This window comes from Chrysemys picta, chromosome 3 (genome assembly GCF_011386835.1).
Source record: "Chrysemys picta bellii isolate R12L10 chromosome 3, ASM1138683v2, whole genome shotgun sequence".
NCBI lineage: Eukaryota > Metazoa > Chordata > Testudines > Emydidae > Chrysemys > Chrysemys picta.
In genome coordinates this window covers 167,182,169-167,197,310 of record NC_088793.1, presented here as the reverse complement: position 1 = coordinate 167,197,310, position 15,142 = coordinate 167,182,169, and the positions used below count along the sequence as shown (strand labels likewise).

The 15,142-nt window shown below is 40.5% G+C and overlaps 1 protein-coding gene and 1 non-coding gene across 6 annotated transcripts in view; one reads left to right on the top strand and one right to left on the bottom strand.

The window, feature by feature from the left end:
- The window catches only part of LPGAT1 (lysophosphatidylglycerol acyltransferase 1), a 162,829-nt gene that overhangs the window by 1,484 nt on the left and 146,203 nt on the right, over positions 1–15,142 (bottom strand). Inside the window, exon 9 of one of the 5 annotated variants that reach the window (XR_010600217.1) lies at positions 10,545–11,014. The exons of 1 other annotated variant lie outside the window; for it this stretch is intronic. Coding sequence is in view for 3 of the 4 variants with exons in the window: in XM_005306334.5 (XP_005306391.1) it covers positions 10,863–11,014 (152 nt within the window). In the remaining variant the exon portion in view is untranslated. 3 more of the 5 variants (XM_005306334.5, XM_042855116.2, XM_042855115.2) reach the window with 3 other exon arrangements.
- LOC112058930 (U6 spliceosomal RNA) lies at positions 1,247–1,353 on the top strand. The gene has a single exon (XR_002888104.2). It is a non-coding gene; the product is annotated as a U6 spliceosomal RNA (small nuclear RNA).

Below are 15,142 nucleotides of genomic sequence, written 5' to 3'. Positions count from 1 at the left end.
GCTCTCCCACTCAGCTGCTAATTAGTTTTTTCTTTATCACCAACAGGGGCCTAGACTGTCCGCTTCCTCATGGGAGGGGATGTGCCGTTTATGGTATGTCTACACTGCAGCTGGGAGCATAGGCTCCGATTCCATGGGTGCTCTGGGGCTCAAGCACCCACTGACCAAAAAAAACAAAAAACAAAAAAATATAGGAGGTGCTCAGATGGATTAATCTTTTGTGGCCCCTGCGTGTCCAGACCATGGCCCCACCTCCTGCTCTGCCCGCGCTCCGCCCCGAGGACCTGCCTCCACTCAACCTCTTCCCCTGGAGGCTCCACCTGCCGCTCGCATGGGAAGTAGGGGGTGGAGAGGAACACCCACCAGCAAAAACAAGAGTCATCGCCTGGTAGACAGAATGGTGCTAGCAGAGCTTGAGCTAGCATGATAAAAATAGCAGTGTGGATGTTGGAGGTCGAGTGGGGATTTGGGCTAGCCATCCCACTTTAGACCTGGGGTGGCGGTGGGGGTCAGGTGGGCTTGACAGCTTGAGTTGCCCCCCAAGACACAATGTCCACACTGCTGTTTTTAGCATGCTAATGCAACAAGTGTCTACACCTGGGCTGGGAAGCTCGCTCCCAACTGCAGTGTAGACTTACCCCTAAGGGTATGTCTGCACTACAGTCTGAAGTGTGACTGCAGCATGAGACCCAAACTAGCTTTACATGCACTAACACAGCTAAAAATAGCAGTGTATTGCAGCGCTATGGGATTCAGGGTGGGCTATCAATTCAGGGTCCCCAGACTGATTGTACAGTCCACACTGAAGTCTGTGCTGCCCTCATTGTTAAAAGTGTGCCTTATTTCTACTCGATTTGTCTAGGTTCAGCTTCCAACCATTGAATCTAGTTATGCCATTAACCGCTAGATTACAGAGCTGTCTACTATCAGCAGTCTCTTCTCTGTGTAGCCTGTGGTCACCTCTTCACCTTCTCTTGGAGAAACTAAATCGACTGAGATTTTAGTCTCCCTGTAAGGCAGGTTTTGGAGATCTGGAATTATTCTTGTGGGTCTTTTTACTGATCCCTTTCCAATTTGTCAACATCCTTTTTGAAGCAAGGACCACAGAACTGGAGACAGTAGCACAGTAAAGGTTTCGCTAATACCACCTCCCTACCCCTACTTGTTACACCCTTGTATGCATTCAAGGATCAGGTTCTCACTCTTAGCTACAGCACTGCCCGGGGAGCTCATGTTCAACATCTGTGCTTGCTTCGGCAAAACATATACTAAAAAATTGGAACGATACAGAGAAGATTAGCATGGCCCCTGCGCAAGGATGACACATAAATTCGTGAAGTGTTCCATATTGAGGGGAGGGATAGCTCAGTGGTTTGAGCATTGGCCTGCTAAACCCAGGGTTGTGAGTTCAATCCTTGAGGAGGCCACTTAGGGATCTGGGGATTACCTACCATGACCCCTAAGTCCTTTTCAGAGTAACTGCTTGTAAATTTAGTCCCCTATTTTTTAACTGTGACCTCAATTCTGTGTTCCTAGATGGAGGAGCCTGCATCTGGCTGAATTATGTTCTGCAAATGAGCCCATCTTAACAAGTGATCCAGGTTGATCTAGATAACTGACCTGTCCCCATCATTTACCCTGTACCAATTGTGTGTGTCATCTGCAAACTTTACCAGCAGTGATTTCGTATTTTCTTCCAGATAATTGCTAATGATATTGAATAGCATCGGGCTTAGAACAGATCCATGGAGGTCTCCCACAAGAGGATGATTCTTTGTTTAAAATTAGTTTTTGAGATTTATCAGTTAATCAGTTTTTAATCCATTTCATATGTGCTACATTGATTTTTGTATAGTGCTTTTTTTTTTTTTTTAAATCAGACCATATAGAAATAAGGCAAATGCGTACAGAAGCCTAGGCATATTATCATCAACATAGTTACCTTTGTCAGCCAAACTTGTAATCCCATCAAAACACAGTATCAAGTTGGTTTGACAAGACTTTTTTTTCCCCACATAACACTATGTTGGTTGGCCTTAATTATGCTACCAGCTTTTAATTATTTACCAATTGTTTAGGCTAACTGGTGTATAGTTATCCAAGTCCTCCCATTTACTCTTTTTAAATACTGGCAAAATATTAACTTTTTTCCAGTCCTTTCAAATTTCCCTAATATTCCAAAACTTATTAAAAATCAACATTAATGGTTCAGTGAGCACCTCTGCCAATTCTTTCAGTACTCTTGGGTGAAAGATGGCTGTTCCTGCCAATTTAAAAATGTTTAATATTCAAATAATATCTATGGGTCCTACACATGCCTATCACATCATGTGGTGTACGTCATCCAGTGCACTAAATGCTCCAATAACTATGTGTGTGAAATGAGACAATCACTATATTACTGAATTAATTCACACAGGAAAATGATAAAGACAAAAACACCACTTCACCTGTGGGTGAACACTTTTCACGAAGGGATCACTCCATATCTGACCTCTCAGTCCTCATCCTAAAAGGAAAACTGCACAACACCTTCAAAAGACGAGCATGGGAGCTGAAATTCATAACTTTGCTAGACACTAAAAATAATGGACTGGATTTATGGCTTATTACACCTCTACCCGGATATAACACAACCCGATATAACACGGTAAAGCAGTCTCTGGGGGGTGGGGCTGTGCACTCCAGTGGATCAAAGCAAGTTTGATATAACGCGGTTTCACCTATAACGCAGTAAGATTTTTTTTGGCTCCCGAGGACAGCGTTATATTGAGGTAGAAGTGTACAACAATCTATAACCCACTAACAACTCCCCACAGCTGCCTTCTCCCCCTTCCCCTTAGAAGGTGTTAACAAGGCACTTCACCTTGAATGGTCCCTTGAAATGTGTTGTTTACTTATGCGAAAATCTGTTCCACTTGTATTAAGATGTGACATCCTGAGTACATTTCCCATCCCAGTCCTGAAGAAGAGCTCTGTGTAAGCTCAAAAGCTTGTCTCTCTCACCAACAAAAATTGGTCCACTAAAGATATTATCTCACCCACCTTGTCTCGCCAATATTTAAAACTGACAGGTATTTACAAGGAGTGTTTCAAAAATTCAGTTATGAAAAATGTTTAAGAATGTTATTAAATAAGGATTTTCTAGCCACCTCTTAAAATATTAGAACCAGTTATCTTTGAGGTTCCATGGAACATCACAGCCCCACTTAATCACATCAGCCAGCCTAACTATGTATGAAAAGAGAGAGAAAACAGAAAGGCATGAAGAACCAAAATGGATCCAGTTGTCAATTTATGCATGGCTGGGGCTGAAGTCCCCTAAAGGGGGCAAAGGGGTGCATCTACACAAGGATATTAGTAACAGGGCCCCTTCCCAGGAACAGTGAGTAGCATGTTCTCTCCTTTGAACCTGCAATGGTTGAAGCCATGCTGACCTTTTCAGGGTCACACATTTTCCCTACAATTGGGCTCTGTGATGGGGCACCTGCCCCACACTGGGCTCTAAGGGGTTAATAGAACCCTTGGGAGGCTGCTCAGGAGGCATCCAGAGAGGGGCTGTGAGCAGCAGCCAATCAGGGTCGGGGTGGCCCATATAAAAAAAGGGCTGCAGAGCAGAGCAGCTTCAGTCACCCCCTGGAGCTGGAGGAGGGAGGAGGACCAGCTGCCTTGCAGGCTGAAGGCAGCAAGCACCATGGACAGAACAGTGCTGCAGGCAGAGACCCAGGGACCTAAAGGCAGCTCCTGGGGGGCTGCAGGCTGAGGCCAGGGCAAAGAGGGTGCTGGGGCCGCAGGGAATTGGCCCAGGGAGACCTACTGAGGAGTCAGAGGGGAAGCAGCAAGTAGTGGCCATCTACAGGGTTCCTGTGCAGGCCCAGGTCTCTCTCCCCCCTCGCCACTGAGGAAGTGGCCAGACATTGGGTTGCAGTTGCCACTGAGGGAAGTGGCTGGACCTTCGGACTGCAGTACATTCCCCCAGGAATGGGGTGAGCACAGAGTGCAACAAAGCCAGAGGGCTGTGTCATGAAGAGGATGTCACAGTTCTTGGAGGGATGTGGTTCCAGGAACAGAAGAGATGATGGGCAGAGCACCACCAGAGCAAGGCACACTGGCTACCAGAGCTAATTCCCATATTGGGCACGAGGAGGCGTTGGAGTGGACCCCGTTACAGGCTCTCAGAGTTTGTCAGGCTCTTACAGTTATGTTTTACCTCCAACTCATGGTCCCAGCATTGTGGCCACCATGCTTATAAAGATGGACATGAAGCCATGGCTTCCTTAAAAAGAAGCCTACACTCAATGAGATGGAGAGGTAGCAGTTGAGAAATGCATTGCAGGGCACTGACTTTGTCTCTCCTCTAAATGGGTTAAATGCACTATATTTACAGCATTCTGAGCCCTTATCAGCTTGGGGTGGGGGATGAAAAGAACCAGGGAGTGAGAGAAAGAAACAAACTTGGGTTTGGAAATTGAATCCTGTCTCTCTTGCATCCTAGTATCACCACTGAACCAGCCTCAGAAAGGACTATGTTTTTGAGTCAGTTTCACACTGTACATGATGTTTTGCCAAAGATATTCCTTTATAAGTTGTGTGTGTGTGTGTGTGTGTGTGTGTGTGTGTGTGTGTGTGTACACGCACACGTCACTCAAGTCACCTTTGTTTGCTGCCTCAGCTGAAATTCTTCGTGTTTGCTGAGCCAGGAATCCACCAGACAGACAAATTAATAGATTACCAGAAAAGCAAAGTACAAGATTAGCAGAGTCCTGAGAGGTAAAAATTTATTGATTTATATCTGATCAGCATGTTATGATATGGTCACACCTGCTCATACAGCTGACATTCTCATAGCCAAAGAGGGATTTTTTTTCCTTTTAAAAATACACTTTTTTCCAGCAGGAAGGAACTTTTTTTTATTTTTATTTTTTTTAAACCCAAACATTTTCATATTAAGGAGGAATTAAAAACAATGGCTTTTTTCAACACATGAGAACAGGGCTGGTCAGCACTGGATCTCGTAGTGCTTTAAATTCAGTTTTCACGTTTCCCCTCACCCCCTTTTTTCTATACACTTTTTTCACTGATCACAGAAAAACACAACACAGACAAAACCCAGAAGGGAAATGAAGAGGTAGATGCAACTACAACCATTGCACTGTTCTACAGATTGTGCAAGATGCCTCAGTGTATTCCAAAGAGTTCCATTTTTCCATTACCTACTACTGTATACAATATTTGTTAAAATGTTAACTTAAAACTAAAAGTGACACTTAGGGTATGGCTACACTACCCGCCGGATCGGCAGGCAGCAATCAATCCAGCAGGGGTCAATTTATCACGTCTAGTCTAAACACAATAAATCAATCCTTGAGTGCTCTCCCGTCGACTCTTGAGAGGTGCAGGCGGAGTCGACGGGGGAGTGGCAGCAGTCGACTCACCGCGGTGAAGACACCATGATAAGTTGATCTAAGTACATCGACTTCAGCTACGTTATTCACGTAGCAGAAGTTGCATAACTTAGATCGATCCCCCCACCCCAGTGTAGACCAGGCCTATGTAAGTGCTACTGTTAAGAGATATAGTCCAGGGCCATGGAATGTATGGCGCTGTGTATACTGCTTTGCCTAGTTGAAGTTGTTTAAAATGATGTGCTTCACACATCAGAAACATACAAGATGGCAACACTTTCTAGGAAAAAGTTGAATTCCCATCTTTCTAGCCTGAAGGCAGTCCATGGCTTACTTAGGGGCCAGATTCTATATTCTTTACATGCTCTGAACTTCCATCAACTTCAAGGAGGATTTTAGATGTAGAAAGAATGCATAGCCTGGTTCTAGAATCTTTGGGCCTTACTCCAGCAAAGCTTCCAATGAATATAAAGAAAGTTTTGCTGGAGAAAGGACTTGCAGAAGTTGCTTCCTCTCCCCACCTTTTTCTTTTGTTAGTTCCAAAAATTAGCTTCGGATACAGAAAGACGTCTCCAGAAACAGCAACTATCTGTAATTTTAAATTAATTCTGAAATACAGTAACATATGCACTAACTAAAACCCAAGCTGCACTGTGAGCAGAAACACAATTTTGCTACTTGATGTTTCCATGGTAAACACAGTGGACATTTAATATAACCTTACCCTCCCACATCAAACAAAAATATCACAACGAAGAAGGATTAAAAGCACATGGAATCTTGAAAAAGCAACTTTATTTTGTCAGACTTAAACAAAAAGTGTCACCTGTTAGTTTCTGTAAAGAAAAATCTCTTTTGGTACCTATATCTAAATTACTGAAAAATGTCTAGGTTGTTGAAAAGATTTGATAAAAATATCCAAGAAAGAAATAAGTAAAATAAATCCAAGTGTGACCAGCCCTTTGTAAAATCACTTTTAGTAGCTAACTACAAATTTTTGCATTCATTCTGACCATACGCAACAAAACGCAGATACACAACAGGGAGAGGGAAAATTCAGAGAGACTAACGTTAACAATATGGCATCAAAAAAACTAAATTTCATTGTACAAAATAAACACCCTTTTGTAGTAAGTTTAGAGGAAATCAACTCACTGTAACACAACAGCTGTTCAATGTGTAATTGTTTTATTACCCAATGGTAAAATAAAAAGTTTAACTGTAAAATGCATAGACTCCTTACTTTTAAAGATTTTTCTCTGTATCACAGCCATGTAGCCTACAGTTGTACACAATAAAAATAAAACAATTCAGAAATGTTAACGTATGCAGACCTTGCAACTCAAGTACAGGTGGTTTTTCTTTTTTAATTTTGCTTTTCCAACTGTTTTAAAAACAATTAAATGTAAAAATTAACACATGCAATTTTGCAAAATACAACATTTTCTTTCATATGGCTGCATTATTTCCAAACAGTACAGTACCTTCATTTGTACAGTTACTTTATTCCATTCGATTTTGTTAGATCGGCACAAAGTAGTTCAGGCCAACTATCAAAAAAACAAACCCCAAACCTCAACCCCCAAACAGTTTTGCAATTTGGAAATCCCAGATTTAAGTAGCTTTGGTCCCAAGGTAAATTTTATGCCAAGGTAAAGTGGACCAGCCTAATACCTGCCACACACAGTATTCGGTATTTTTATTGTTTTCTACAAACAGAAGTAAAGGTTCACAGCACTTGTGGCAATGAGGGGAAAGGTGGGGGGGGGGGGGGGGGGGAGAAAAAAAAACGAGAAAAAAAAAAAACAGTGCCATCTTTTTGTGAAACGGGTGAATAATGAATACCACCACAACAGTAGTTATATTTTAGATGCAGTAAGTTGCTCCTTATTTCTGAGGACTTCTAGAAGAGAAGGATAAAAAATTTTCGACTGAGAAACACAAATAAAAGCCTGGCTTTTTAAATATGTCTAAAGCAACTTAAAAAACCCTCTTTCAAGACAAATCATGACTGAAATAGTTGGTAGAACGGTTTGTAAGTTACAAGAGGACATGTAAGGAAAGGATTGTCACAAAAGGGAAAAAAACAACAGCGGTTCCATAATTTGTGAATGGTACGATGTTAATCATTTATGGGATCCAAAAAGCAGCAACTCTGAACTACTAAGGCTATATTGTTTGTTCACAAAGTGGTTATTAAACCATTTTAAAAGACGTACGATCTAAAACATGGAACCAACATTTGCAATTTTTTTAAAATTCTCTTTAGTTCTCCCTCATGTTCTAAAGTAGTAGAGAAATTAACAGTTCACAATCTGTATAATTAAATTTCCTGCGGATATTTCCACCCTGCATTGTTTTATATATTCCGCCACAATACTGCTCCTTAAACTATCAATTCAAAGTTGTATTAATTATACTGCGACTTGGCAGGTCACTTTTACCATTAAATTAATTTTCTACTAGATGCATTTTTCCCTCCAGAGAAAACTGTTCTGAACAGAAAACCCCTGGATGGCTTGCAGCAAAGTGTCCACTACAGCTATGATCACTAACCAGGTGCAGGTAACTGAACTATCACTCAAAGGAATTGCGTATTTTACAATATAGCCTGCTAATCTCCAAACAGTCTAGACCAGCAGGGTACTTAATTACCATATTTCCTATATATTACCTATATTTTATGTTTTTTCCCTTAATAAAAAAATCCTTTTATCACTCCTGTTTTATTCTCCTTCATAAACTAGCATCTAAGTCCATGATGGGATGGTACTTCTACTCGGAATTCCTAACAGCAGTGTCTTTCCAATGTCACCTAATTGAACCATACTAAGACACGACACTCTCTTTTCACATCTTCCAGTGCAGATAGGAGAGAACCAATCTAATGTGACTTAATCTCCCCATTGAAACTACAATCAGTGCCTTAAAACAAAAATATTTTGCAATATAAAAAAAAAGAGAACAGGTTGAATAATAACCAAACAGACTGGGTAAATCATATGCCCATCGCGGCACACTATTGCTCACTCCTACTATTTCATTAGGCAGCATGTGAGTAATTAGTGTGTCATGCTAGGCCACTGGAAACACCATACTGCATTAGAAAAGCAATATACTCTTTGCATGCAGTATCAGGTTTATAATGAACAGTAGTCTGATGCATGCTACTGTTGTGCAACTTACTTAGACACAATCTTCCCTTTTTATATCAACCCCTTCATTCCCAATACAAAACAAAATAACTTGTTGGAATGTGGGTATCAATAACGTAGTTCCAACCAAATCATGTTAGTAAGACAAATAAAAACAGTCTGCCACTTGCACTCTGCAGATCATTTCAAGTACACTCTTGTCCAGACCTGGCCTGCTATTTACGGCCACATTTATGATGGCTGGCACTGAACTTCCCGTACACCTTCCTGAAATATGGCAGATGAAATACATTGCTTACTTCAGCTATAGTTTAACAAGAATGGATTAAAGTGTAAAGGAAAATTCTCAGGTTCCAAACTGGCCTCCCTTTGCAGTATTTTGTTTGATTTTGTTCTTACACTGCAATTCAGCTCAGAGGGTAGGGGGGATGTGGGTGTTAGTTATCAGGAAGTTGAGTTTGAAAACTGCAGCTTACATTGAACACTAAGCTAAACATTAACACTGTCTTCTGCATTTCACCTGTAGTGGTATCATAATAGTCAATGAGGTATTTCAGTTGATCTTCTATAATGCATCATTTTGTTATCAGCCACACTGAGTTACCTTATGATGAAGTCATTGTATTTTTTGGCGTACTTAACTAGGCCACTTTTCCCCCACTAAATCAGGGAAAATTCACATCTCTCCCTTTTTTGGTTTGTTTCCCCCCCCCCCCAAGCAAAAGGAAAAATATGAAGCTATGTTTTATATTTTTATTCTGTACACTAATCAAAAACTGGTTCTCATGAGCTTAAGGAAAAACAGGGAATCTATACCACTAACTCAACATAGACAACTACTGTTGGCTTACTTTGCTCTCAGTAAAGTTACAATCCATGAAAGATAATACACCATAGTAACTCTAAGTTCTGACTACATGGTCTGTACTTATAAAGAGTAATGGTATTCTAGGAATAGTTCTTTTTATCTCTGTCATCACATGAAAATGATGCCAACTGAATCTGTCAGAAGTGAGAACCCACAGCGCTGACTTCCCATCAAAAGATTTGTAAGCCAGACATCGGAAAATCTGTTTTGTGCCAGGCTGCCTTTTAATTCTTCTTTTAGTGAGACTGACACTTTCAGCACGGTGGCAGGTTAATACTGCCCTCTGTATAGTTACTACTTTTTTTTTTTAAAACAAGTAGGTTGAATATTTTCCTATAGCTTTAGGCCAGCACTTATACCCACTTTTTTAAAAGACACCAACTTCCTAATATTCTTCCTAAGCAAAATGTTGATGATTTGGCATTAATTTGCTTAAACCCTGCCACAAATATATTTAGTGCTGTTAGAACAACTGGAAAAAAAGGTCTCTGTAAGCTATAAAACAGTCACATTGGCTAAAGTTTGGTATCCAACACAGAAGGGTAGCAGGAGAGTTAATGCCTCTTAAGATTCCAAGTTGCTATAGATAAAGCTTCCTTTTTTCCCTAAGCTATATATCTTTCCTTCACTGTATTTTCATCTTTAAAAGTGCATTTTGCAAAAAGACAATCATCAATTTATGGAACACATTTTAAACACAAAAGGGAACTAATCAAGTGATGTGACTTTTTAAAGTTCCCTCACAAGAAGGAATACACTGGAACATGGCAGATGTTCAATGGTAATGGGCTGATTTATCAGGTGCACATCATTTTTAAATACATTATGATACTGAAACACCTTTCTGAGCACTGTTTTCTCTCAAAAAAAACATTGCTGACACTGGCTCTCACATGGGTGTTGTCCTTAGGAATGGTGTGTCTAATACAACGATGGCTGATCAGGGAGCAGTTAAGATACCATAACCAGCTCTGCAGAATATGTTTAACAGATCCCAGCAGTAAAACTTGAGTTTTTGCAAATGAAGGATCTCTAACCACACAACTTGTAGTACAGACTACTAGAGAAACAAAGTTGCTGAATTTTCTGAGCTTTAACTACAATGCTGAGAAATACCTGTGGCGTTAGAACTTTCTTGTTGCAGACTTTCTTCTATGGTGGTTGTACAATTGCACCTCTTGTCCAAATGCTGAATTTGCTTCAGAGTGTGGGGGGTATACACCTTTTAAAAATACGGACAGTTCTTAAAATACATCATCAGGTCACGATATTACTGATCCTCACTTTTAGTGGAGTTTAAAATCTCCCCTAAGAGGGGTAAAAATCCATCCAGCATTTTCCTTTACTCTTGTATATTCACATTTGCACATATAAACATGATGCAGATTTGCAAGAGCCTGGCTTCTCAAAGTGTCCTCAGGTCCCTTTCAACTTCTAAAATAGGCAATGATAAAAATACTGAAGGATGCAGTACCACATAATGCCCGACAAAAATGCAAGGGACTGTATGACAATTAGCCACAAGTTGCTGAGGGTCATCTCTCGGGAAATAGCCTTTGCTTGACCCTGAAGAGGAGGAAATGCTCCTAGAAGACAAGAAATAGCATTGTTAATCCTTCTGCAATAGGAGCTATTGTTTCGGAGTGCACTATTCTTTAGCAGCACTGCCTGTGCTGACAGTGATGGTGGTTACAAGGAATCCATTGGTTATCTGCCTTAGAATATAATTTCCTACAGTACAATTTCTACCTGCACAGAGGGGGAAAAGTTAAATTAGTGTTCCTTCCATACTGGTAAAAAACAAGTACAATTAGGTGGCCCAACATGGATTTTTCTAGCTGTTATTTGTCAAAATGCTTTCCCTCCCAAAATGATCATTATCTTAAAACACATCTCTTTAAGTCTGAATTTAAGTCTTTGCTTTAGTTTCACTCAGTGTGAACGTTCTCCAGCCAGTGTGGCTGCCAAGTGTCATCTCATGTGACAATCCTGCATTTGGCAATCCTGTGTCTGCCCACATCTCTGCCAGAATCTCACTCACTGAGTTGGGCTTTTGCTACAAGCGAGAGTTGCAAACATGCCTATGGCCACTAGAGGCTGCTATGGAGCCTGCACTCAGGCCAGCAAGTGGCCAGCTAGTCTTTCCTCTGGCTACTCCCAATGCTGGCTCGGAGTAGGGACAGAACAGCAGCAAGTGTTGGCTGGCCAATAGGACAGATGAGAGGACTCAGTACTACCCTCAGGTTCTTCCAACCAGACACTAGGAGACCTCTCAGACCCCATGCCTCCCAGTAAGACCTTAGCCAGATCTCTCTCTCTCTCCCAGACAGCACCTGTTCACCTACCCCAGACACCCCCACACCAATCTATAACCCAGCAATCCTAGACACCCAACTGCAGCCTATCCCAGAACCCTAGACTCCATTTCCACTTGCCCACCCTACACATGCCTAAAGCCTTATAACTGCCAAGTTTTGCACAGCTCTGTGTCCTACCCCTGCCACAACTTGAGGCAGGATAAAGTTGACCCTAAACTGGACTTTATGGTCATATGCAAAGTATTTGCAAATATGCAAGTTACTACATGAAATAATTTGCATAAAATGTCAGAGTTGCACAAAACTTGGCAGCTGTGAATCAGTTTTTTCCATTTTTCATGTGCAAAACTGGTATTGAAAAAAACCCTCATGATATTAGGAATTAGAAGTGCTTGCTCTGGCATTTTGGGAGCACCACTAAGTTTTGTCTAAAAGAAGTGGATGGATGTAAGAGGAAAGTCGTACCAGTACGTTACCTTTTCACAATAGATTTTACAAACAGCATAGATTTAGACATTGCAGTGAGTTTATACATACATACTACTGCTTCCACATTTGTTATCTCTGGTGGAACTGCACCCATAGAAATGTTTAAGAAAAAGCTTAGTGTAGACAAGGCTTTGCTCTCTCTACGCACACACTATGTCATATATAAACCTTGACAAATTACCTCCCACTAGCCTGGGGAGAATCTCAATCTCTCTCTCAGAAAACAACCTCTCCACCCCATTTATTCACCAACACCACAGACTTGGTTACACACACATAATTCACCCTTTGCACATAGAATTATAGAATATCAGGGTTGGAAGGGACCTCAGGAGGTCACCTAGTCCAACCCCCTGCTCAAAGCAGGACCAATCCCCAGACAGATTTTTGCCCCAGATCCCTAAATGGCCCCCTCAAGGATTGAGCTCACAACCCTGGGTTTAGCAGGCCAATGCTCAATCCACTGAACTATCCCTCCCCCCATCTATCTATCTACCAAGTCACCACTGCATTCACTCATTCTTATTCATCCCCACCGAAATAATCAATTCTCTCTCTTGCCCCAGTTCTCAACAAAGTCTCTTCAAAAGTGCTCCAGGGTTATATGATAGAGAGTTTCTCCAGTCTAATTTGAGAGTGCTTGATACCTAGTCAGCAAAAAGGAAAGTTTTGCAAAAAAGTGTGTGCTTTCAATTATTTTAAGATTAATTTCACCCACTCTCTCCAAATAAAAACATTCTAATACAGAACAGATATTATAGATCGCTTGTCTTTTTTTAGTTTAAAAACAGTTTGAATTATATTACTGCAGTTAAAAACAAAATTACATACAAACCCCAAACTGTAATTTTTTTTTAAATAAACACTGATAATTCACTGGGCTACTGTTTTTAATACCCCACAGTAACTTGCTTCTGAGTAAAGTTATTGCATGCCAAAATTCAGTCTGGGGAAAGTTTTACAAGCTGAGACACGAATCACTAAAATAGTATGTATAAAGAAAGTGAAAGTGATGGAACAACCTTAGCTGTTGCAGCACACACAGTGATGTATAATGTGGCAGCAAAACAAAAAAAAAGCAAGTGCTTCACCGAAGCTCTGACATTCCCTTCACATTTAGCCTGAGGATCTACTGGCAGTATTGTCACAGAACTGAGAGCAGCTCTTATGCAATAAGACATCACAGGGTAAAATTATGGAAGCAAATCCTCCACTTGTGTAAACTGTCATAACTAAATTAAGCTAATTTAGACGAGCTAAGGGTCTGCTCCAAGATGTATTAATTTATGCCTACTTCCACTGATAATATACTAAGCATCAATTAATAAACGATAATCTAGCTCTTCAGAATAAAATGTTATTTAGAAAAATATATGTTTACATACATGAATGTACTTAGTACTAATAATTTTTGAGCAAGGAATTAGGAGGTTTTCATTTTGCTGCTCGGAATTCTTAGCTAATCAAATCATTTAGGTTTTTCACTGCCACAACTTCAAAGCACTGTCTATACAGCTGGTTTTAGAATACCAGCAGGAGCCCCGCTATCCTGAGTCTGTTGACCTGGGCTGGGAGAGTCGCTCCCATTCACTACAAAATGCTGTGCAGACATACCCTAAGGCCCCAATCTTGCAATGTACCTCATCCACACAGGGCTCCAATGAAGTCAGAGACTTTGTAATAGTGCAAGGTCTGCCCACATGCAACACATCACAGGATCTGACCCAACAGAGATGTTTTTGGATATAAATACCCATTGTATTTGAGTATTTTGATGAATGAGATGAGTCTGATAAGGCACAAAGCTAGTTATTCTTCTCAAAGTGAGGTGCATATGACATATTATAGTAGGATGTTATGAGATTTTACTAATATTTCAAGCATCCACTGTATTTACAAATAATTATGATATACTCTAAAGTTTTATGAAATGATCATCCATTAGTATTAACAATGAATAATCCAATCTCTTTTGACCATAGAAAGACTTTGGAATGTTGAACTTAACTGAGTGGGCTGACTGGATGACTGTTTTAGGCAACTGCATAAGAAATTTAACAAAGAAGCTTTGTTTTCCTATAAAAAGGCAAATTTGCAGTATTTCAAACCCAGTCATTCTAATCAGGTAACATCACCGTCTGATAAATTTCCTTTCCTACATATAAATGTCTAAATGAAACTCAATGTTTTTCACTCATCCAGTTCTGTAAAGGAAAAACCCAAAAGCCCCCCAAAATAAAAACTGACAAAACTGTTGTTTTTTATCATAATTAATTTTTCTTTTCTCTATACGGTACAAAAACACAGGGCTGTAAGAGGACAGCTGGTAAACTTCAATGTTTGTCAAATGGAAGAGGAAATGTATCCCCAGCTTTATTTTCAAAGGAGAGTGCATATAAAAATGAAGTTACAAAATGTGTGAGACTTCCCAGTGTCCCTTCAGTAATATCACCAGCGTCCCATATTTGTTTAGAACTCTGTGGTCGGTCTTCATTTAGGATACTTTATTGTATGCTGTGTTGCATTTACAATATTCCTTCATGTTTTGAGGGAGTGTGTGGAGTCTGGTGCTTGGACTGGGACTCCCGAGTTCTAATGCCACTGATTTGCTGTGAATCCAAGATAATACAAGAACTAGGAGTCACCAAATGAAATTAATAGGCAGCAAGTTTAAAACAAATAAAAGGAAGATCTTCTTCATGCAGTGCACAGTTAACTTGTGGAACTCCTTACCTGAGGAGATTGTGAAGGCTAGGACTATAACAGCGTTTAAAAGAGAACTGGATAAATTCATGGTGGTTAAGTCCATTAATGGCTATTAGCCAGGGTGGGTAAGGAATGGTGTCCCTAGCCTCTGTTTGTCAGAGGATGGAGATGGATGGCAGGAGAGAGATCATTTGATCACTG